We start from the raw sequence: 24998 nt of genomic DNA on the forward strand, positions 1-24998 counted from the left end.
GGAAATGGAAATGGAAATGGATCAGATTAGAGATTATAGCCAGTTCGCATCCAGTTTAAAGAGCGAAAGGCAAAATTCATCTCTGTTTGTGGGATTTACAGTTGAAATCTGGTCTACGCAGTTGAGTTTCCCGGTCCTCAAATTATTTCATTTTGATTGCCACTTTGTTTCGTTTTTATCGCTGCTAGAATCTCAGTGTTTAGTTAGCTATTGTAAATTAATTAATTTTACTATTTTTTTTTTTTTTTTTTTTCTGTACAGAGAAGGCCTTAGCGTTCATTATAATCATCATAAGGTTGGCCTTTATAATTATAATAGTGAACAGCAGTCTGATTAGCAAATAGAAAGGGAAAATTTGGGACTACAAAAGGTTTAAGAGAAGTAGGAGTAGGGTTAGAATCTACGAAGGATAATAAAGTGTAGAAGGAATTGTGCAAGAAGCGGACTTACCGACTGGCTTTTTTGTTGAAAAGACGAGTTAGTTGGAAAGAGTTTAGTTAATTTGGAAAACAACGCATACTAGAAATGCAAGCCGCATATGGCAAGCAAGATAAAGACGACAAGACGGTTGCAACAGAGGTCGGGTACCGAGAATCGCTGTCGATGTCAAATGCGTCATCTACTGACTCGCTAGATTTGTTGCTGGAGAGGCAACGACAGCGACAGTTGAACCATCCGTTGCATCAGAGACACATTGGCCCAGTTTTAAGTGCTGAAAAAGGCAGTGGGAGTAATAGTAGCGCCGGAGGTAAGGCTGGTAGTGGATCCAGAAGCACGTTTGACCCGGTGAAGGAGACAAACACGGTGTCTTTGGAGTACGATCCTATCTCAAAACGTAAAGTGTTGAACACGTATGAAATTATCGAAGAGTTGGGCCATGGACAACACGGAAAGGTTAAACTAGCTCGGGATTTGGTGACTAAACAGTTGGTTGCAATTAAGATCGTCGATAGACACAAGAAGCGTAGCTTCAGTGATAGATGGGCCAGCAGGCTAAAGAATCCACAATCTGGGATTGAGGACGAAAAAATCAAGAGGGAAATTGCGATAATGAAAAAGTGTCACCATGAACATGTAGTGAAGTTGATCGAAGTTTTGGACGACGTGAAGTCCAGGAAAATTTATTTGGTACTCGAATATTGCTCCAGGGGAGAAATAAAATGGTGTCCTGGTGATATCATCGAAACAAAAGCAAGAGGACCCCCACTTTTGAGCTTTCAGAGAACTCGAGAAATATTTAGAGGTGTTCTTTCAGGCTTAGAATACTTGCATTTTCAAGGTATCATCCACAGAGATATCAAACCAGCCAATCTATTATTATCGGAGGATGGAACTGTTAAAATATCAGATTTTGGTGTCTCAATTGCCTTTTCGTCGGATAATAGCAGCGATTCTTTAAACGAATTGGAACTCGCAAAAACAGCTGGTACTCCAGCTTTCTTTGCTCCTGAAATATGTCTTGTTGGAGACTCTATTGAAAAACTGGATATAGACCCTAATAACAAGGAACCTTTAATTTCATTCCCTATCGATATTTGGGCAATGGGTGTCACTTTGCATTGTTTACTCTTTGGAAAACTCCCGTTTATTTCAGAGTTTGAGTTGGAGCTCTTTGAGAAAATAGTAAACGAACGCTTGTCCTTCGCTGCTTTCAAAGATGCTGCCAAATTGTCTGTCTCCCAAATTCAATCTGAAGAAGAGTATGAGGCAGCAAAGGATTTACTAGAGAAACTTTTGGAAAAAAACCCAAGGAAAAGGATATCGATACTGGAATCGAAAATGCACCCATGGGTTTGTTGGGATTTCAATAATTTAACATCCTTAAATGATGAAGAAAAAGCGTTAAAACTCAAAGAAAAATCAAGATTCCAACGAAGTCCAATTGATGAGGTAGAACAAATATCTATTTCTGAACATGAGCTTGATACTGCTGTTGGTGGTATAGGTCATAAACTAAAGCACAAAATGCAAAAAGTTTTACCTTCTTTGAAGAGAAATCAGCATCCAAAACTGAGCGCCGAAGGTTCAGAATTCAACGGAATACATTCAGATCCTCTCTTTGGAGAGAATTTAAAAACTTATGCATCATGTACTGATAATGGAAACTTAATATTGAGTGAAGAAGCTGAAAATTTAAGAAATAACGTGAATACAAGCACAAACAATAATAATTCGAATATAAGTCCTTTTAGTCAACCTAAAAAGGATATATCTGCAAGAGAAATATTCCAGCAAGAATTGCAAAGATTCGATGACAAGAGAAACCCTGATTCGATCGTTTCTCTCCCAGTAAACTCTTCGTTTGCTTCATTGGACAGCTTTTATATAGATAATTTTGCTACTCGAAGAGTTAATGACAATCCATTTTCTGGCACTCACAACCAGTCATATATGGTCGACAATTTTGAAAGACCCATTCCAAACTATCTGCCAAAGAATAATTCTAACGGTAGAGTACCAACTCAAAACTCTTTTCGAATCCCTTCACCAAGCGCGCTGCAAATTGATAGCTTAACAATGTCATCAGGAATATCAGGGAGAAACATGCGAAATAGTTTACATTCACCTGTACTATCACCAACAGGAGCCTTTAACAGAAGATCCAGTAACGATTTTCCCAATGCAGCAATAAGTAATAGGCTAAGAAAACCAGTCGTTCTGCCTCCGCAAGATAAAATTCAAAATAACACGCCAACTGACCAAAGATCCTTTCAAGATAATATAAAAAAGAGTCCTGTAATTTCCCAATTTGAGAAACGCACCAGAAAATCAAACATTGTTTTCGAAGGCCTTCAGGAGAGTGATGGCGAAAGCCAATCTACCACTTCTCAAATTGACCACGGAAATGTATTCCATGTTGGAGGTGAATCTGACCAAGAAAGTCGCATGGATGACGGGTTCTACCTAAGTGATTCTCATTCAGATGCGGAATCTCTACCTTTCCAATTCGGTATCGATTCAGAACACGGTAGCGTCTTATCTTTGAGAGATTTGAGTGGAAGCCGTCGAAATTCAATACCGTCATATAATGATGCTACAGACCGTCACTTTCCTCATGCATCTGGAAAAGAATCTAAATCACACTCCGAAATTTCTGAAGACGATTTCGGCGGGACATTAGGTTCCGATCAAACGCTATCACGAGAACGTGGAGACTCAACAGATAAAAACTTTGCTATTCCTTCGTCTGCGTTTGTTGATTCATACACGGAAATGGAAGAAGTACCACCGGAAATGCTTTGCTTGATACCGGAAACTCAAAGTCAGATGGAATCTAGTTCAACACACACCAGGAGTAGTTCTAGAGGATATTGTCAAAATGTAACCATTCCTGTTTTGCCCACAACACAAGAATCCAGTTTTGATCATATTGTAACTATGAATAATTCCAATAAAGCGAAAACGCTGCTTCAGAATGTTCTTTCATCTAGTAACACTACCAGGACAAAGTCATTCAGTAATTTATTCCAGCACAGAACACCATACAATGAATCTGATCAAATTCCTGCTTCTTCATTTATAAACCCTCATTTAAGTCAAAATAACGCTGGTTCACATGATACCAAACATAATTCTCGACTAAATGATCATGAAGTTCAAGGTAGGTTCAGGTCTAAATCGGTCAGTGTAGGACTACTCGCCGAAAATCAAGAAAAAAATCGGAAGTAGACACCCCTCTTCGATGTCTCTAATGTTTGTCCTATAGAAGAGTATGTATATTAAATAAATAGCATTTAATTTATTAGTTTTGCATCAAGGAAAGTTATTTTCTCAATCTACCAAATCTTAATCTTTTACTACTAGTTTTAGTCATATCTGTGGTTGTTTGGTACTCAGCATTATTAAAATTGGATGAAACGTCCGCCCTAGGTTCAATCTTCAAACTCAATTCATATTGTTTTTCGATTGAAGGTATATTGTTCATGTCTGACTCTAAAAACGCATTTACGTCGTCGGAATGTTTGAGTTTATAAGTAATCTTCTGGAAAGACATTATCTCATTTAGAATTGTGACAATTTTTAAACGCTTAGAAAAATTGATAATTTCTGGATTGTTATTAAGGAAGTCTGGATTTCCACTTGCGGTGAATGTAAGATCAGACAAATACACACCAAAGAATGGAACACAAGGTACATCATGAACGGTTTTCAAAAGTTCACGATACCTAAAGAAGTTTTTCGTCGAGTCCATTAATGTATTCAATTTATCCAAAGAGTTTAAAACATGCTTTGGTAATCGTTCAAATGTCTTCTTTAATCTAAAGATAGGAGAGGAGTATAAAGCAGACACAATTGCTGTCATGGATGAAAAGTTTTTAAGGTTATAGCACTGCTCTGAGACTTGGATAAAAAACTGCAACACTGCTGCTCTTTTCTTACCATCTGCTTCCTTAACAATGCTATAGGACACAAAATCTGTCAAACGATTCGAGGATGTAATAAATTTGGATATATTAGCCGAACCACCAAAATTCGCGTGTTTCTTATGCCATATACGATCCAAACACTCAAATTGATCAATAGCTGAATACAATATATGCTCGTTCAAAGTCAATTGCTGAGCAAAAGTAAAGGGATCAAATTCTAAAAGCCTATGTTTTCTAATTCTGAAGTTAGAGCTTTTTGGAGTTGGACTTTTGGCAACTTGTGGAGGTGGACTGTTAATAGAATTGTGGTCTGAATGCTGTAGTTTAACTTCAATGGTGGATATTCTTTCTTCGACTATTGGTTTGAGTTCATGAGCTCCAGAAAAGTCCTCTAATATTGCTAGGTTCACAATATTCTTTAATTCTTCAAAGCTATCTAACGAGTCTTCATAATAACAGTCATTCCAGTAGTCGGTGAGCCACGATTTAATTATATTAATAACCCGCGCCCTAATTGGCTTTTGCTTCTTTTCAACCCAGACATTATATTCTTCATAGCTTAATCCCTCTGGAGGAGAGATATCAAATCTTCTAAATAGATAACGCATAAACTCAGCTGTAGTAAACATGCTTCTGAAAGTTGTAAGCATGACAATATTGAAAAAGGCATCAATCGTTTTATGGTTTGTCAGGTGCTCAATTAGCGCATCCTTTGTTCCTCCTTTAATATGTCCATTTGGACTATATATTAACTCATATTCATAGTCGGAATCAAGGAACCACAATATATCATCCATGAAAGACTGTGGTGATGAGGTTGAGGCCTTTGAATCCATTGTAGATGATAACATAGAAGTTGGCCTTCCTTGCTGTTTAAACTCTTGATCATCACTAGCAGTTTGTGAAGCGGTGATAGATGTGGAGACAACGTCATCATATTCGAATTGTTCATCTTTGAGAAGTACCTCCATGAATTCATTATTCATCATACGTGCGGCATAGTTTATTATGTTTTCTCTTTCTACGATTAATTGTTCAATTATAGCGAAGATCAGTGATGCTATATTATGATACCGTAACGCTGCTTCATGAAGAACCTCCTGGGTTTTGATGAATGACATTCCATTAACCTCAACATCTTGGGAAAGAAGTTGCTCATACAAAACGTTCACTTTTTTTTGGCTTTCAATTAGCTGGTATAGGTCAATGTTATTATCCTTGGAGGATTGAGAAAGCTCACCTCTCATTGAACAAAAGACAAAAGGGTCCCTGAGAGATAAATTCTGAGTATCCATGACGTATCTAATAGTGATGTCATGCAATGCCTGTTTCAAATCATAATATTCAAGAAGAAGAGACACAACATTTGTCATAGACGATTCACAAAATTCATGTAGCTCCTTCTCTAGGGTTTTATCAGATGCGCATCGTTTTAAGTTCAAGAAGAATTGCAAGTCTAAACTATCGACCATATTTAGGAATGCAGCTGAGTCTTTGAGACCAGTATATGTTGCCATGCTTAATTCGACTAAATCTACACTGCTCAATGAAGTTCCCGTTGCTCTTTTTTCGGATTTAGAAAAGTTGTTGATCAGAGTTAGTTTCTCACGAATTAAATTTAAGGTTGAATAATTTAAAGGATAACGATGCGAATGAGCTTCTTTCGTCCGTGAGCGCGATTTTTGTTGCATCTTCGAGATTGATCCTGTAGAATTCTGTTTTTCAAGCACAGAGTGTGCGGTCCGGGCACTAGAACTACTATATTGTCTGCCAGAGAAAATAGAGTTAGATAAAGATTCAGGGAGGGTAGGCGGGTTTAAGCTGTTGAGCTCAAAACTAGGAGAACCGTGAGATAGCAAACCTGAAGCATGAGAGGGGGTTTTTGCATCCGTTCTTGTCCAAATTGTTCCTTCATACGAGTTTTTGAAGAACCTAGGATGAATTTGGACTAAAACATCATCAGTCGCTACTGATTGGAGTATGATAGTGTGTAAGTTACCGATCAGCTTGAATATATTAGTAAAGTCGGTTTGAATAACATTAAAAAGCGAATTGAGTACAATACCGGTTTCTTCATCAATTAACATGTTCGATGTTTGTGTTGCATTAGTGGGCACCGAAGTTCTTGGAGAGTCGATATCCAGTTGAATAGTCTCTGAAGTCCTGTTCCCTGTATCTGAAGTGTAATCCATAGTAGAATTTCGGTTTAATGAAGTTGTTGTGCTTGTGCTGATGTTTCTTAAATCAGGAAATTCGATATTACTAGGTATAATAAATCCACTTGATCTGCCTGAAGATTCCGTAAAACAATCATTATTGAAAATATGGGTTTCTGAGCTAATTCTTTTACCATCAGAAGAATTCACGACAATACGTCTATGAGAGTTAAAGTAGAATGAAACATTAACATTGATCCTAAATAAGGCCTTTATTAGTTTCTTGATGATTTTGCGAACATCTTTTATAACATTTTTTCTTATTAGTTCCTTTCTTAAAAGTTTACAAGCTAATTGGTGATAAAAGATGTAAGTTGTTGCACTCGAAAAATTCTGATAGAATGATGGTTTGTTTTGTTTAAAGAAAAAGTTGTGTGCTGTTTTCAGATAGTACAATGTAATGTTTTTCAATTCTGTCCAAGTTTTCAAATCTGATTCCAAAGAATAAAAGATTTCTTTACTAGATGGCAAAGTTGATCTTAAAGTTGGATTCAGAAAACGACCTTCACTTTCCTGGTGATTTACTGATTGATTAGATTGAGGGGCCAAATTTGGTGACTGACCTGCTATATCTGATGATTGGGTTGCAGCATCTTTTGAAGCAGTAGATTGAAAATTTGGCCTTTGTGGGGTATTTGTGCCAACAACGACCATAGGGTTGCTTGTTTGGTTACGTAATTGGTTGGAAGAAACTGACTCAAGTTCCATCATCTGGGTATTCGTAGAAGAGTCAGAGTCAAAGTCACGTACCTGTAAATCGACAAGGTGTTCGTTTGGAGCAAACACGGATTTTAAAGTCAGTTCTGGTGATTTTAAAAGAGGTAATGAAGTGCAGTATATGTTTAATTCTTTGTTAAAATATAAGAGATTGTTGTTCACGGTCAACACAGGGGTCCATACTGGAACAAACTCTTGTTTCGACATATTATTAAAAAGCATTTCGACTTCTTTTGCAGATAAGATATTGATCTCAGACTCGTATAGAGGATGTGATCTAGTGGAAGACACTGACCTTTTGCTATTTGAATGCTCTGATGGCAGACATCCGTTATGTAAAGAATCCACCGAACGTGCTTGGAAGTTCGAGGATTTCGCGCTGGAAGAGCTTTTAGAACTCGATGCAATACTTGGCTTTCTTGAACGCGATGCAGATCGGTAGTTCATATCAAATTGATAGTCCTGCTTCAAATGTGAAGAACCGCCAGTGTGCATGCTATCTTTCGAATTTGCTGGTGAAGTAGAAAAGATATTATGTGCATTTTGGAATGTTGTATCGTGAATGTCCTGGAAAGCGGTTGATGATAGACTTTTTCTTCTAAAGTTCCCAGCGCTTGCCAGCGAACCTCTCCTTGACCCAGAAGCTGAACGGTTGTTCATATTATTTCCAGACGGACTAGTAACCCTCAGACTATTTCGACGGGATCCATTGCTACTAGGCCTATTTCCATAATGGCTCAAAGAGAATATTTTTCTGCTGCTATTCGTGTCCTTGATGGACTTCACATAGCTTCTGGGGAACCAGCCCCTATGAACAGAATTCTTTGAGTGATAAATAATACCATCCCACCATCCAGATTCATTCTTTGATAGTACATATATGATATCTCCAGAGAAAAACCTCAACTGAGCCCGTTTCGTTGGATTATAATCATATTGAGCCACCACTATGTCCAATGGTTTCACTGTAGTAGAAGCAAACCCACTTTTAGGCGGATGCATCCCTTCGTCCGCCATCTTTTCCATTTCTCTCTCCACCGAAGGTAGTCAGAATCAGAATAACTAACACTATTTTGCAGCACCTGGATACAATAGCACTGTTGATTGAGGCTCTCTTCTTCCTTCTGATTCTTATTCATCCCATGCTTACGAACAAAGACCAAGTGATGATTGAATTTGTTTGATTTTTTGTTTAGTTTCTTAAATACTTTTGAGAAGGGTTAAAAAATTTTAAGAATCACCGAACGGCTGATATGTAAGGAATGATTAACAAAGTGACAATTGAGGCAGGACACGTAGTAACAATACTGGGATGCCAGCAAAACTGGTGATATAGTGGTGATGAATGACATTGTATGCTTTAAATTCGCTAGAATAAACTATTTTCACTGTCTATATTTGCTTGATATTACAATACATACTTCTAAAAATGAAGTTCATAAATTAAATATATGTATATCTTGTCGAGCGCTTATTAGTGCTATGTCTATGCTTTGACCACTATTATTACCGAGTCACCTCTTAGAAATAGTTTAGCGATAAACCTCTCCCTATTTACCTTTTTGTCTTTTACCTTTTCTGTCCATATTTCCTTTACGTTCTCCAACACCATGTTGCAATGTTTATCAAATGACTTTACCCTTGCTATCAGTTTATGGTTATTTCTGAGGGATATTATTACAGGTGTTCTCTGAAGCATGGCTTCACGAATTAAAGACATTGGTCCGTATTTGAGTTCAAACTCTTCTAGTTGTGTTAACTCATCTCTCGACAATTCTGATCGGGAAAGATCCGTCTTAGGGATATATGTGTCTGCCATTTGTAATGTTAGGGATTCGTTGATTCGTTGCTATGATTGAAACTCCGTTAGCTATTCACAGCTGTCTCTAATGAAGGCTTCTATCGGCACCTGAGATCTATGTAGTAACGGTTGAAGCCATTTCTCATTTTAACCGATTTTATGTTAATAATAATTGCTTGCCTTGATTTTAATTGGATCCGGGTAATATTATAACTGTAGAAAATATATCTAATATTAACTAATGTTTATACGTGTGAAGGTGGAGATTAATAGTTCTATTAAACAGCAATTTGGATATTCTCCTCCCCAGGTCATACACCACTCCTATAGATGTTTTGACCTTGATGCCTTAGTTGTATAGATTCATGTCTTTCTAACAAATACAACGCTTTATCCAATGCATACTGGGGAAGGCGCTTGTTCACCACGAACTCCCTTTGTAAAGTCTTGTAACTAGTAGACCAACCAATAGGTAGTCTTCTCTTTAATTCAGACTCTATTCTTCTTATTAGAGCAAGCATGTTTGTGTCGTTTTCTTGTGAGTTAATTGGATCCTGGGAGGCTGCATCCATGGTAGAAGCTTGGAAGAGACGGATAGCTTCATCCACGTGAACCTCAGTAGCCACTGGTTTCAATTCTAGTTTAGCTAAGGATTCTGTGATACGAATAATGGCTTCCAGCTGACGAACTGTGATAGGAATTGATGACCTTTCATTAGAGTGTTTTTCGGACTCTTGTAGCTGTTTTCTGATATTGATGAAATGGGATGATAACTTAGTAGCTGCTTCTGGTGAGAGTCTTGGAGCACATTTCAAACGGCAATAACTAATATACCTTTTCATAGTTTCGATTGGTATTTCATTATCCGAGTTTGACTCATCATTTGGGTCGGTTTGTTGAGTTCTACCAGTGTGAATATTCATAACATGATTAGCAATAGATATATCTCTATCCTCATTGTGATCATCCTTGACAATGAAAATCATGTCAAATCTAGACAAAATAGTTGTTTGGAAGTCAATATTTTCACCAGGCGACTTTAGGTCATCGTATCTACCATATACAGGATTGGCTGCTGCAAGAACACTTGTTCTGGAGTTTAAGACTGTTGTGATACCTGCCTTAGCAATGGAAATTGTCTGTTGTTCCATAGCTTCGTGAATTGCAACACGATCTTCATCTCTCATCTTGTCAAATTCATCAATACAAACAACCCCACCATCTGCCAACACCATAGCACCACCTTCCAAATAAAACTCTCTAGTCGTTGGGTCCCTTTGAACACTTGCTGTCAAACCAGCAGCTGAAGAACCTTTACCTGATGTGTAAACGGAGATTGGAGACACTTTTTCAACAAACTTCAAAAGTTGCGACTTTGCGGTACCAGGATCACCTAATAGCAATACGTTAATATCACCTCTTAGTCTCATGCCATCAGGTAATAATTTCTTTGAGCCACCCATTAGCAGACAAACAATAGCTTTTTTGATATCTGCATTACCATAAATACTGGGAGCAATAGATTTGGCGAACAGTTCATATAGATCAGGTCTCTGGGAAAGTTCTAAGAATTTCTGTTCGTCGCTTTCCGAAAACATGGACAAGGAATTGTTCAATGGATTATTAGACAGATGCTTGATACCCACAACTTTAACGTATGGATTTCTGATAGCAACAGCTTTGTTACCAGAACTATTGATACTTTTATTTTTCGACTGATAGATAGAATAGATACCAATAATGGTTACTCTGGTACCGGGGACCACCTTGTTGGTCAAATATCTGTCACAAGTCATCAAGAGGTTTCTGGGTAGTTCACCGATTGGCACAGACTCAGGAAGTTCTTGTAGTTTCAAGAACTGCTGGTCAATGAATTGTGATGATTCGTGAACGATCAAGTAAGGATCTGGCCCACAAGATGCTGCAGTCTCATCTGTATCATTAGAACGATCTGCCAAACATTCACGAGGCAACTGCACATTATTATTATTCAAGTTCTGAAAGTTGTTTAATTTCAATGTTGTCATGTGTTTACAACTTCTACACATGAGGGAGAGTTGGGTGGCTCTCGATGTTAGAACACTTGAGGAGATAATGATACCTGTAATTCTGACAATCTTCGAAACATGATCAGAGTCTAAATTTCTTAGAGGGATCTCCATAGAGCTTGAGTTGAGAATGAGCTGGCAGAGAGGAAAGTTCGAGAGAGCCGTTTCTGGATCCACATCAGAATCCTGTGACAAAAGCACAATTCTCTTGGCTATTTGTGTAATAGCCTGTTCAAATAATGGTATGATATCGATAGGTTCATCTTGTAGTTTCTTGTAAAGATCTTCATTGTATCCGATCAAATGTTCTGTATTAACATCGAGAAAGTATTTGTGAACCAAAAGGTTATTCCGTAGCTGTTCTCTGTAAATGAAGTTCGAGTCTAGTCTGAAATCCAGTATGAAACTTTTGAAAGATTTGATTACCTCTGAGTTTTCACTGGAGGAAAGCTCTTCACCGGCTAGAACTCTGGTTGTATGAATCTCTGGTCTATCGAGCGACATGGCGGTTTCTCTGATTTACTGGTGACTTCACTGAGCTACTGTGATGGCTTACTGATGTGCCAAATATATTCAAATTAGTCCTTCACCTATTCTCTGTTGCGTTTGCATTGCATCGAATATATTCAGCAATAAATCAACTCTAGGATAAATAGAGATAGATTACTTTCTTCAAATATTTTGAAAACATACGCGCCGCACTTAATTCACCCAAATAGGAAAAGAAAGTGGTTTATGGAGGGCAAGGTAGGGCCGGGCAACGGATACATTTGTTTATGGTAAAACAAAAACAGAAAAAACAAAATTACCCGGTCTACAATGTACATATTTTAGTTTCTTTGACACTTTTTTTCCATTTTTGCGCACGTGACTAAGATCCAAGATCTTATGATCTCATTTTCGACTTTTTCAACTTTTTTTTTTCCAGTATCTCAAAAGCACATGTCCTACTCCGATAGCCGCCGTTACGCAGGGTCGGGTGCTTAAAGAGAAAATAAAAAAGCAGTGTGTGGGTTGTTCTCTCCTGTTTCCTTAGTTACCGTTCCAAGAACGGGATTCCTCTTGCAAGCACAAGTTCAATTCTCCTCGTTATGGCAAGAGGGGTAAAGGAATCATGCCTGTGTTTGTTACTTTCCATATCTCTCTCACCCACTCGTACGTTAATTAGGGCGGCAAAAAGTGGTGCCGATCTTTCTCACCATGCCATGGAGATGTGGAGGAAAAAAAAAAGAGGAGAAAAGTCCAAGAAAAAGAAATCACCCACATGCGTTTGCAGAAACAGTCGTATAATAACTGGATAAGACTCCGATAGTTCGGCTATATTCTCACACGTATGTTTCAAAAGCAACGAACGTAAGGTGAGCTGCAGCATAAACAGAGAGAGAAAAAAAAGTGTAGCAGAAAGCAATCACCTCATACCATACGACGCACGCGGTTCCCCACCATAAATCCCAGAAATGTAACTAGCGACATTTAGAACTTCCAGAAAAAACCCAAAAAAAGATTACAAACACCGGAGATGTCTTCTTAAGGATAAGGGGAATAAGGACCCTCACCCACAGAAACCAGGGAAAGAAGAAGGGAAGGAAAGGAAAAAAAAAAAAAAAAAAAAAAAAAAAAGAAGGGGAAAAAACCTTCACCCCCATACTAACCCGCTGATATTCTCTGGGAATGCACAAGCGCAGAAACGGTTTATGTTTTGTTTTTGTTTTTGGATTTTTTTTTTGGTTTCTTGAAAGAAAAGGAAAAACGGTTCGGCTCGGTTCGTCTGGTTTACTCCAACTTTTTTCCGTCAAATTACCATACGTAACGTCCCACCCAGCGGTTCCACAGCAAGGCCAAGATAACACATGCCTGTTGAGGTGTAACGCAAAACAACCAATATTGAACGCTCATGATTGCCAAAAAAAATGCCTATCTATAGAACTATCTAACTGTCTGATATGTGATACATGCCGAGACTTCATCGGATTGACATATTACATAACTCCAGACGCAAGGAATATCACACGCAATCTTTAAACCGTGTCTTCGCTATCGGTGGGAGCCCATTTGGGAATGAAAAAAATAAAAAAGAAGCCAGGCCAGGCTGGATCAAAGAACAAGATGGAGCTTTGATAGCCTTTTTTTTTTTCTTTCCTTCTTCACGGAAGAAATTATTGCCGTGGACAGGCTTTAAGAAGGCACGCACACACCGGGGAAGAAAACATAAACAAAAAAATGTGTGAAGGTCGTTGCTACAGGCGTCTCAGTATCCCCTAGACCCGTTCCCACTTCTCACTTGGTTTTATCAAGATCATCACCATGGAGGGAATTCGCAGAAGACATCGAGGGAGTCACGCGGACTCCTCTGTGCAGCAGCTTCCTTTATTTTTTTTTTTGTTTTTCTCATCCCCACAGGAAATATGGAGAGTGGGAGAAAACACAAAAACCACCACATTAAACACGCAGCACTTTCGTGTTCTCCTGAGTGCCTCAACCAGGCCCCAACCAGGCCCCAACCCTTTTCCAACTGCACAATCATGCCATATGCAAACAATTCTTACTTCCTAGATAAACCTGTAGATCCACATGCGTTATGTAAGCCTCCTAAGAAATGCACAACGAAACCCACTTTAAAATCGAAGTCAAAAAAGAATTCACTCAACAGAATGAGGGCCGCTGTGGACTCTTGACTGCAAACCACTGCTGCACTGCATAGGTCTCTATGATTTGGTGTGCTAAGTGATTGACAGCTTGGAGTAAAAAAATACTACGTTACACCGTGATACCAAGGCGCTACCACGGTAATTAAATTCCCTGCGCGTTATACTGCAGTGCGCTGCACTGCCCCTGTTAAAGTGAGACTCGTCTGACACTTATTTGGAATCAGCAGAGATGATGATGGATGGTCCAGCAAAAACTTGGCCTGTCTGTGTAGACTGTTCTAAGTACTGGGCCCATTACTCCTTGTAACTAGCGCCACCTCCTTCCTTCCCCTCGTCTCAGCTGAGGTAGTAAGTGGTCTCCTGCCTTGCCTTTTCTTCTGATTTCCGCTCACCGGTTCTAATTAATACGGGGGAATCAGCCTGCCTCATTATCGTATTTCCACATTTTCTGTTGTTGTTTTTTTTTTTCTCTCTATTTGTTGTGCGTGTGTGTCTTTTTTTTTTTTGTTTTTCACTTTCACTATCTCTTTTTAGCCCTTTTTTCGCTCAATTCCTGTGGATAAGCAAGAGAGCGGTATGCTACAAGCTCTCTGCGCATTTTACATTATATAATATTATATCCACATGCATATCCGTGTTCCAGGCAATTTTCTATATATGTCTGTATCAACACTTAGCTTTTCGGGGTCAGAAAATATTATACTATATATATCAAAGGGTGAAACAGCGCTTGCGTGTCCTGGCGTCTCCTCCTCTTTCCATCCTACTTGCCTTACAAGGATTTTTGCCTGTTTCCTAGCAAGGCTTTGTTTAAATACACACTACATTACTCTTGCGAAGTGTTTTCATTCACTACTTGAATCTCTCTCTGTGTCCAGAAAGAGCAGTACGTTGTAGCATTAAGATTGAAGAAGCTGTCACCTTCTCTTTCTGTCTCTCTCTGATAGTACCTACCCCCTCTCTGCTGTTGTTGTTTGTTGTTGTTGTGGACACTTGCTGCACTTATTTTTTTTCTTTTGTTCTACTACTACTACTCAGAAGAATTGTTTTATCATCTTTTTATTGCTTTAAACAGGGAGAAAAAAGATTGTTCCATACTTTTACAGTACATTAAGAAATCAATTTAAATCTATTTTTTTTTTTTTTTTTGGTTTTTTTTATGAATTTTGAATCAGCCGCGTAAAAAAAAATTTTAAAAAAAAAAAAAAGTAGAGACAATCATCGATCGGTTAGTAATAACGATATTATTAAATCACCCCCACGAATATTAATTAATCGGAAAAGTGTGAATTTTTTTTTTTCCTTCGATTATATTTAATATTATCAAGATAAAGAAAGAGTACTACCATATAAAGGGAGTTAGTATTGTGCAGGTTGGTATATTGGTACCGCTGCTCTTAGTGCTAACAATACTTTTAGAAGTTTTAACCTTTGTTGCTGTACAATATAGCTACTACGGCTACTACCAGTGGTCTTTCGGCTTTTACCTCCTTATTTTAGTTTGTCTCCTCCTTCTACTTATTCTGTCATACTTTTACATTCCCAAGCTGTCTTTGACTACTCATATGGACTCTTCGCATTCTACGCTCACGTTGCAAAGCAATGTGGGAGACTGGTTAGTATCGCCTGTTTCAGCGTCTTCTTCGTCGCCAGTACCGCTTTCGCTCAGCACTGACTTTTTCAACCATGAGAACGATTCCGTAGAGACGATAACCATGGACAATCGTCACCGTCGGGTTTCTAACTCTAACATGACGGTAGGGCAGAGCGGGACCCCCAGGTCGGGGTTCATGATTCCTGCATCGGCCGTTTCTTCTTCGGAGGACAATCGCAGCCCTCGCGATGGCGAGAAGGACGATATATCAAAGTGCATCAGTAACTTGAACCTATATGATTTGCTAAACAGCACCACCACACAAAGTTCAAGCGAAAACTCGAGTTCTGACATCAGCGATGTTTCAGAAGTAGAGATGGACTTGGATCACAATGCTATTCCAAGAAATACTAGTCAAAGAGCCAATAAGGGCTCTAACGTACTCAAGAACTTGACTAGCAGCGGTAACAAAGGCAACCATCACGAGACTTTGGGTTCGGAATCTACAGGTACAGACTCAAGATCTCCATCCGGTTCTCCATATCCTGTTGCCTCTACTGTGTTGTCAACCGACTCGGGTACCTCATCCTCCTCCACGGCGGCTAATCAAAATACAAACAACATTGGAAGATTGTATAAACAAACCTCGCATCCACCGATCTTGAAGAAACTTAAGTCTTCATTGAAACTTTCGTCTTCTTCAAGTCAGTCATCTATTTCCTCAAACAAATCGGTCAGATTTGCTTCTGAACTCACAAAAGTGAAATGCTTTGACTCCTCGATGGAACCAGTCACTATCTCGAACGAAACGTCTCCTCAAATTTCGCCTCTCGATCGTGAATCCCCACATTCACATGGTTCCTCAAGCTCGACCTCGTACTCTTCTAACATTGGTAGTCGTCTGGACCCATCCGATTCTTTTTGGTTTGGTACTCAACTCTCAAAGATGAATTTACCATTATCCAAATCTATTCCAAAATTCTCCTTGTCTGATTCAGATAATGATTTGGAGGACTCCGATTCTGATTTCGATTTAGACCACTTGAACGATCCAATGAAGGATAATTATTGCTACCTTCCAACAAACTATCCCAGAACATTTTCGACCAATTCAAACTCGAACTCTACTCCGAGCTCCAGTTCAAACTCGAACACTTTTTCTCATTATGGATTTATGTTTAAAACCAATAACAGTAACGATACAATGGCTGAAAACGTGTATGATAGCTCTTCAAACGCCAATAAATTCAACAAAAACAACATTGACTACAATAACGGTTTTAACTTTAACCTGAATGCATCTCCAACAAAGGATCCGATTCAGATCAAATCATGGATTCTCAAAGATACTAATATTAAAAAATTCTGCCCAACTTCTATGGACTTGAATCGGGATTTGGGCAACTACTTGCAAGGAAGCAACATCAAACTTCATGAATGTAACTCGCTGCAATTATCGCAAGGAAAGCTTACTGGCTTAATATACGTGGCAAATCTAAGTTTCGAAAAATTCATCGAAATCAAGTTTTCTTTTAATGACTGGAAAGATATCCACTATGTCACTGCTAATTACAAGCGTACCATTACTGACACTATTGATGAATTTCAATTCGTCATCAATTTGTCCTCATTCGTATACTTTTTGAAGGTTAAAAATTTGATTTTACACGACACTCTCGTATCCCCAATCAAAATTCACCTTTGCTGTAGATATGATGTGAATGGGGAGACTTATTACGATAACAATAATTACGAAAACTACAAAGTGTCTTTGGATGCAATCACAAACGTGAGACAGAAGTCAAAGAGAAAGACAAGCCGTCCACGTTTATTGAAGTCATCGGCCATCATGAAGAGATCCCTTAGCTCTGACAACTTCGTGACAGACTTTAGTAACAAATCTACTCCGCCCTCTGATCCTGCTAAGGCTGCACCACCAAAGCTTGGTAGGAGATTCTCTGAGGATACAGACTACTTTAATTCTTCACCTTTGAAGAACGTTTCCACAAATTATACTACCGCACCATTAAACCAGAATGACCCAAAATATGATGAATTGATCAAATCATACTGCTTTTATGATCCAAATGCAGCTTCAAAATCCAGATCGCATAATGATTTTAATATTGCATCTTCCAGCTCTACTAATTCTAGGTCTGAATCTGTAGAGCATTTAAACTCAAGTTTCAATTCCAATTCTACTTTAATACATGGATTTGACGGCGCTACGGAAAATAGTGCTACAACAAGCAAATCTTCACCAACAATAAACATTTGAAAGGAAGATAAAAAAATGGAAAAAAAATCAGAAATGAAAAGATGAGAGAAGCCTAGTGAGTGCTTTTGGCATTTTTCATTATTAGTACCTTTGTTATAATGAAAAAAAAAAGGTCATTTAACAAGGGATAGCGCGGACTTTTCATGGCTTTTCTTTTGGGTTTTAGAATTCAGTGTTTCACATAGCCGCTGATATATTTTTTTAACCTTCTTCTCATCTTTTATTCTGTGACTTTTTTTGCTTTTTATTTTTTTCGTCTTCAACTTTTTCTACTTCACCCGCCCCCTTTTATGTTACGGAATTGTATATTCCTAACCCTATGTTATATTTTTTTGCCATTTTTAGATCGGCTAAGTTGAACTTAATTACTTCGCGGCTATCATTACTTATTGCTTCGAATTTACTTCTTTTGGGGTGCCAAGATTTACTGTTTTCACGCATTTTCTTCTTGATTATTTGAGAAGGTTTTGGGACCCTGCAGCATTGTTTTTCTTACCTTTTTTTCGATTTCTTTTCTACTACTTATTTTGGATACATTTTAATTCATGCCAATTAGACGTTTTCCTGGGACATCACAGCTCGCTATATAATTCCTGGTATTTGATTACTACTTTGGTCTCTTTAGAACGTTCACTTTGTTTCTCTTTTTTCGCTAAGTGCTTATAATATGTCATTGTCACGCATATCTCGGTTACACGCACACCTACACATATATATATTTTTTGTGACGCTTTTATAAACTTTTCCTATCTATACATAGCTAATACTAATACACGTAATAATAATGATTGCAAAAACAATTTGACTCTAATATAGTTTGTCCATAGCTCTAGCCAGGCAATGTTGAAGGTGGAAGAGCTTTTGCGGGAACTTATAAACCAAATCAGGTTAGAAAATAAAGATGACAGTTTTGAGCTTTCATCCTTTCAAAATGAGGGAGAAATCGATTGGGAAAAACTTTTGGTTCATTTGAATCAAATAGTAAAGCAAGACTATATATCAAGAAGGACGATGATGATTCAACTACGATCCGATGCATTAACTATCCAAGAACTAAATCTTGAAAGAAAAAACTTAAGGGAATCGGTAAAAGAATTAGGACAAATCAAATATCTATTTCAACAGCAGATATTGCGAAACGAAAAACTTCAAAAACAAGTGGATCAGTATAGTCACGAATTCAAGGTTTTGCAAAACGAATTGAAAGAGATGAGGGGTATGGTACCTCAGAAGAAATCACGTAGATTTTAAATGAAACAAATAACTTGGGCCATATAGAAGGAAGGAAGAAAGAAAAAAAAAAATGACATATCCACTAAATCACCGATATCATTTACAAGTATAATAATACCAAATTAATATCTACAGATTGTGGCTTAATAGGTTATAATCTGGTAACCTCCCTTATGACAGAATACTTCAATAAAAACTTCTATAGCTAATGTGAAAAATTGAAAACAGCTTTATGTATATTGCCTATGTGATAAAAAAAATCAGAATTAATATAGTAATCCTTCAAGAAATCGAAGGTGTTCATTCAAAAAGATAAGGACGATAATGCGTTACGTTGACTTGTTTTCCACTCGTCTTTGAAGATAAAGTAAGAAAGATATTAAAGAAGGGGGTGATGCATGAGTGATGATGTTTCCAAAGATAGAGAAAATTGCAGCAATCATAGCATGAAATCAAATCATCTTTTCGATTTGTATGATTACTCCTTTGTTAATGTCTTTCTTTTGCTTTGTCTCTCTGCCTCCCTTGTTTTCTCAAAAATACGAGCAAATCAAATTAAAAAGCGCATCACAACACGGAACTGAAGAATAATATAATTTCAGAAACATTATATTTGTCGTTGTTGTTGCTTTTACTCTGAAACCTAGCAGTATAATTATATAAGATCTTCGAAAACATTATGGTTGGTGTAGGTCTTTATTCGACGCATTGTTATTTTTTCCACTATTTTCTTCAGAGTATTATCCGAAGTGATGTGAATATGATATGAGGCTCACAAAAGAATTGAATTTGGCTTAAGGAAGAAAAGAAAGAAGAAAGAAGGGGGATCATTAATGCTAAGAGATATTTCGAGAAGCCATCCAATCCGGAATAGCGTATACCAGGAATTTAATCATCAAAGAGAAATGGTAAAAGAGACACTAGGTTGAGAGCATGGAAACATGAGAAGATGAAAAGGGTTTGTTGTATTCGCAGTACACTGTTTGTAAAAATTAATATTAGTAATTTTTTTTTTTTTTTTATCTTTGATCTATTTTTGTTAAGGCTGTGTATTGTACGTGAAGACTTTGAATTTAGAAAGCGTGCATACGAAGTTAAATGTTGCAATTCTGAATGCAGCAGAAGCAATGTGGGACATAAACAAACCAAACCAAACCAAACCTGCAAACAAAAACAAAAACAAAAACATAAACATAAAAAAAAAAAGAGTAAAAGAACAAAAATAAAAGCACGAAACAGAGAGAGGCTTTTAGTAGTCGTATAAGTTTGAAAAAAAAAAAAAAAAAAGAGTTTGTCTCATCGACCTCTTTTTGCTTCTGCCTTGGTTAGGCTTGTTGATCTAGTTGTCAAGCATGCTTTTATTTTTGTTTTCTTTCTTCTTTGCGTGCGTGTGTGTGTGTGTGTGTTTTTTTTTATTGTTATAACTACGTATCTGCTTTCACCACGGTAACCTATTTCATCTCTGTATCTTCAAGCTCTTCTGATTCTTCGATAAGTTTACTCCTTCTATCCATGACGCTTTCGTCTAGGGAGTCTTCTGCTTCCTCAGGCACCAGATCCTCGTCGTCATCTGAATCGATGTCGTTCTTGCCGTTGTTTGCGTTCAAACGGGAGGAGGAATGATCTTTGCCGAAAGAAGCGCCGTCAAGTTTTTGGTCTTCATCATCTTCTTCTTCGTCTTCATCGGAGTCCTCATATGCATAAATGTCCACGTCTTCTTCGCCTTCGTCGCTATCGTACCAGAAATTATCACCCACAGTATCCTTGATGCTGTCGATAGCCTCGTTAGCTCTTCTCTGGGAGACGTAGGCCTTGGTAGACTCTGGCATTACAAAGCCTTGTGGGATATCCTGCTTCGATCTTTCCACCTCTAGTTTCACCTTCTGCTTGTATTGTTCTGGGTTCTTCTTGTAGTCGACGGCGGCGTCGACGTTTGCAGGCGAGGAGATATTAGGGTCCTCCAACAAGGAGACTATCGAGATCAAGACAGACTCGACTGTTTGTACTGGGGACCATGTTTCTTCGTCGGGCTCATCCGACGTTGGGTTCCCGGACTGGTGCAAAATCGAGATGCATAACCTTCCGTCCCTGTAGACGTTTGGGTGGTAGATCGCAGGAGTGAACCTGAACGTTGGTGGGGAGAAAGGAAAGTCGTCTGGGAACTTCATCTGTGCCTTGAAGTAACCTCCGTGGTAGATGGACTCCTCGTTCAAAACCATCACCCCGATGTTCCACAAAAAGATATTGGAGTCATCTTCCAACTCGATATGGAAACTAGGAATAGCTTTCTTTGGGTCTGTGAGTTCTCTGTATTGTCGTAACAATAGCGAGGCAGCGGTGTTCTTGCGACTCATGCTGGTGGGTGATCTTCTTGTTCTTGTAAGTATATTATTTTTTTTTTACGTCTGGTGATACTCTCTGATAATCCAAAGGGTAGTAGTAATAGTAGTAGTACTTTAGTCAGCCAGTTAATCAGTCACTTGTGGTTATTGTGTTTTCCTGGTGGGACCCCTATATTCTAGTACCTGGACGACTCGCTTGTGTAAGTAAAACCTTTTTTTTGTATATGTGCGCGCGCGCTTTTTGTAACCTAACCCAACTAGAAAGTGGAAGAAACTTATCTCAAAACGACTGTCGCTAGGCTGCGTGTGTGTGCACTCAAGTGTCTGTTGTTGCGTGAGTAAACTATCAGGAGTCTTGATGAGTGGTCCTGAAACAAACAAAGTCCTGTTTTTCTTTGTAATTATTATGACAAGATATAACTAATGCTTGTATTCTGTATTATCTCTCTATACTTTTTGTAAAGAGCAAGTAATCGGGAGAAGGAAGGAAGGAAGGAAGAAAAAAAAAAAAAAAAAAAAAAGTATAATAATAATAATAATAATAAAGTACGCTTAACGAAACAAAATACTAATCCGTAAGCCACACCAAACCAAATGGGAAATATACCTGTATACTGGTGCCCGTCGATTTAGAGCCTGTATAGCGTGTAGTGGCTGTTGTTAACTACAATATAAATACGTAACTGTAACTTTTCGGTAGGATACTTTATATGTTCTGTGTGAACTGATTGATAAAAGTAAAACAAAAACTGTCGAAATCAGAAAACTTATTTGTAAGACAAAAACAGGAGAAGAGGGAGCCTCATGCGAGAGGGGCAAGCAGGCGCGGCCTACGCGCTACAGTACATACATATCATACCTGGTACATAACATATCCACTTGTGGAGAGACTGCCGATGTGCCTCCTGTCTGTAGGTCTGTCTGTCCCAGCAGTAGACACTACGCTTACCTCACCTCACCTCGCCTCACCTAAGCCGTTTTTATGGTTGTATGTGTGTGTCCTTATCCATAGTAGTGGTTGAGTTAGTGTTTGAGTTAGTGGTTACCCGACCACCATCACGTGAGACACTATACACACTGCAATCTGCTTTTCCATTTCCCGCGCGCGCCGCCCCTGACTTCTGAGACCTCTGAGACCTCTGAGTGTCGGAAGTTTCCGGTGTGGCGCGGCAATACCCGACAACGACGAGGAAGGAACTCACACTTTTACCCAGGCGCCAGCAGCGCTATAAAAAAGAAACGCGAAACGCTGCCCTCGAGTTGAGAAATGGAAATGGAAATGGAAATGGAAGAGCCAGGGTGTGGTCACGTGACTCTGCGCTTCCCACCACCCACCACCATTTTTTTTTTTTTTTCCCTTTATTCTCGATTTTCAATTTTCAATTTTCAATTTTTTTTTTTTTTTTTTGGTTTTTGGGTTTTGTTTTCTTTTGCTGTATTGTGTTTACCTGGTTCTATGGACCCGGCTTAAAGAGCGCAGAGTGGTACGATACGCAGCGCGACGTGTAGGGTTAGGGTTGGCTATTGCACCAACCAGTTCGTGTTCGTGATTCGTGCCCCATTGGACGGATTTCCTTACCTTCCACTTGGAGTTACCGGTGCGGTGCAGTGCGTCTTTTCGTCTTCCTACCCGTCTACCATTTTTCTGACCTGTTTTCCCTGTCTGTCGATTCTCGATTGTCAATAGTGTGTATTGTCTATTGTCTGTCGATCGCATATTATAGATAGTAAATGATAGTAAATTATAGGCTGACATTTTATGCGTACTATAGCTAAAACAGAGTTTATAAGAGAAATAAGAAGCGAGTGAGAAGTGTGAGAGTGAGAGTGAGAGTGAGAGTGAGAATATTAGTAACGTGTACCCACCGGCTACCACTAGAAAATACCTCTACCTCGTGTATAGATAGGAATTGCTCTAGCCCCATGAGCTACGAAGACCCGATTCTCTCGCAGTTCAAAAACAAGGATGCGATCGATGCCCAGGTGATTTCCGGGCTTATCGAGGACGCAAGAGGCCAGGCGCGCGAGCAGAGCGTGAAATTGCCCGAGGACTTGCATGGGCGGACTTTGGAGAAGTGTAAGGAGTGTCTTTCGATATATACGGACTTGGTGAAGCTTGGTTTTCTACTTGCCAAGTCGTGGGACCTCAAGACGTTGGAGCAGACTGTCAAGCTCCGGTTTGGGCTGGTGGACCTTGTTCAAGGTGGTAGTAGTGGTAGTAGTAGTAGCAGTACTGCTGCTGTTGCTGTCCCTGGTGCTGTTGCTTCGGGCACTGCTGCCTCCGGTGTCGATGCTGGCCCTAATACGGGCCAAAACGAGGGATTCGAAAGAGACATCGCATTGAAAACTATATCAAAGTGCGACAAACTCTCCATCGCACTCGAACAACTATCCATGGACTCCCGCGAAATCATGCACTCCATCCAGTCGGTCTTGCAGTCCAACAACAACAATACGTCGGTCCTCTTGTCCGATGCGATGACATTGCTTTTGGAAATTTGGTTCCTTTGCGGGCGCCAGCTCCGCAAGCTTAAACGCCAGGTCGCGTCTTTCTTTATGCGCTCCAAACTATTGCTGATAGACTACGAACTAGAACTGGTGAGTACCACCTCTCTGGATAAAATGACCCAGGCCAACATCGATGCCCTACGTGATACCATCGCCTCGTACAAGTCCTTCATAAAAGTCTTGTTGCAGCAATTGAGCGACGCAGAAGCTTCAGACAACCAGACGGAGTTCGAAGAGTGCTTGGCCATCTTCATGGATGTCGAAGGTATGTACCAGGCATTCAGCTTCTCGTGGCTCTTGAACGAAAATAAAGCAATCCTTTCGCATTCGCAGGAATCATACGCAAAGGCCCAACAGGAGTCCGATATGCACGATTTGGACGAGTTGTCCCGGATCAACTCGTTTGTTGATAAATCTTTGGAACAAGGCGAAGAAGAGGCACAAGAAGAAGAAGAAGAAGAAGATTTGGTGGTGGTGCAAGACCCTCTTGATGGAGATGTCTTCGAACCCACTCCCTTGGGTACAGCTAAACTTAACCACTCAATTTCATCTAATTCGCAAGGACGGTCACGGAGATTGTCCAACATGTCTGGTACATCTGACATTTCGTTGATGATGGAGAAAACCTCGCTAACAAAGGAACTACCGCACTTACTCCAAGCTTTTGACAACGCCAAAAAATTGGCTAACGAAATAGAAAGTGTAAGAGAACACGGAGGATCCTCTTCTCCTTCCACCCTAACCCCCATCGGATCACCTACCCAATCATCATTCCTGTCAATGGATAATTCAACTTCAGCTTCAACGCTTCTAAACTCTTCCTTTTTGTCTAACCATGTAGGGATTAAAACCGGTACCATGAACAGCTCAAGCAAAATTCTGGAAAATCTGGCACATCGCCAACAAGAGTTCCCATTTGCATCAAGTAGCCCACTGAACCCTTCACCTCTATCAAAACTGGAAAATAGCCAACAACTGATTCGTCAAGATATGCTCAAATTGATGTCTCAATCTCCAAAAAATGTACGACCTTCTACGCATCCTAACAATATTCCTGGTTTCGGATCCAATATTCTTAATAACTTGTACGGCATAGGCTCTAAACATTGAGCGTAATAAACAAAATGAACACGACTAAGAATACCTTTTTTTAATTAAGAAATACTTCTCATTCTACTACTTTATATAAAAGTCACTTTATATATATTCAATGCCATAATCTATGTGATGAGAACAATGACTTCGG

General features: G+C 39.0%; 8 protein-coding genes across 8 annotated transcripts; 4 read left to right on the top strand and 4 right to left on the bottom strand.

Annotated features, from left to right (window-relative positions):
* Nucleotides 1-525: 525 nt before the first annotated feature.
* SAK1 (serine/threonine protein kinase SAK1) lies at nt 526-3669 on the top strand (the record flags this gene model as incomplete). The annotated part of the gene is made up of 1 exon (XM_022818338.1): nt 526-3669. One exon carries the CDS (start codon nt 526-528, stop codon nt 3667-3669), a length of 3144 nt encoding a protein of 1047 aa, XP_022675016.1.
* Nucleotides 3670-3763: 94 nt separating this feature from the next.
* Nucleotides 3764-8326, bottom strand: CDC25 (Ras family guanine nucleotide exchange factor CDC25; the record flags this gene model as incomplete). Its single annotated transcript, XM_022818339.1, has 1 exon — nt 3764-8326. The coding sequence occupies one exon, from the start codon at nt 8324-8326 to the stop codon at nt 3764-3766; it is 4563 nt and encodes a 1520-aa protein (XP_022675017.1).
* A 460-nt stretch (nt 8327-8786) lies between these two features.
* SMD2 (mRNA splicing protein SMD2) lies at nt 8787-9119 on the bottom strand (the record flags this gene model as incomplete). The annotated part of the gene is made up of 1 exon (XM_022818341.1): nt 8787-9119. One exon carries the CDS (start codon nt 9117-9119, stop codon nt 8787-8789), a length of 333 nt encoding a protein of 110 aa, XP_022675018.1.
* Nucleotides 9120-9412: 293 nt separating this feature from the next.
* On the bottom strand, nt 9413-11653 carry MCM5 (MCM DNA helicase complex subunit MCM5; the record flags this gene model as incomplete). The annotated part of the gene is made up of 1 exon (XM_022818342.1): nt 9413-11653. The coding sequence occupies one exon, from the start codon at nt 11651-11653 to the stop codon at nt 9413-9415; it is 2241 nt and encodes a 746-aa protein (XP_022675019.1).
* A 3709-nt stretch (nt 11654-15362) lies between these two features.
* Nucleotides 15363-17669, top strand: PIG1 (protein phosphatase regulator PIG1; the record flags this gene model as incomplete). Its single annotated transcript, XM_022818343.1, has 1 exon — nt 15363-17669. The coding sequence occupies one exon, from the start codon at nt 15363-15365 to the stop codon at nt 17667-17669; it is 2307 nt and encodes a 768-aa protein (XP_022675020.1).
* An 840-nt stretch (nt 17670-18509) lies between these two features.
* Nucleotides 18510-18920, top strand: KLMA_20705 (uncharacterized protein; the record flags this gene model as incomplete). Its single annotated transcript, XM_022818344.1, has 1 exon — nt 18510-18920. One exon carries the CDS (start codon nt 18510-18512, stop codon nt 18918-18920), a length of 411 nt encoding a protein of 136 aa, XP_022675021.1.
* Nucleotides 18921-20353: 1433 nt separating this feature from the next.
* Nucleotides 20354-21256, bottom strand: CDC34 (SCF E2 ubiquitin-protein ligase catalytic subunit CDC34; the record flags this gene model as incomplete). The annotated part of the gene is made up of 1 exon (XM_022818345.1): nt 20354-21256. One exon carries the CDS (start codon nt 21254-21256, stop codon nt 20354-20356), a length of 903 nt encoding a protein of 300 aa, XP_022675022.1.
* Nucleotides 21257-23167: 1911 nt separating this feature from the next.
* MDM36 (Mdm36p) lies at nt 23168-24862 on the top strand (the record flags this gene model as incomplete). Its single annotated transcript, XM_022818346.1, has 1 exon — nt 23168-24862. One exon carries the CDS (start codon nt 23168-23170, stop codon nt 24860-24862), a length of 1695 nt encoding a protein of 564 aa, XP_022675023.1.
* Between the last annotated feature and the right edge of the window lie 136 nt (nt 24863-24998).

Source organism: Kluyveromyces marxianus, chromosome 2 (genome assembly GCF_001417885.1).
Source record: "Kluyveromyces marxianus DMKU3-1042 DNA, complete genome, chromosome 2".
NCBI classification, from domain to species: domain Eukaryota; kingdom Fungi; phylum Ascomycota; class Saccharomycetes; order Saccharomycetales; family Saccharomycetaceae; genus Kluyveromyces; species Kluyveromyces marxianus.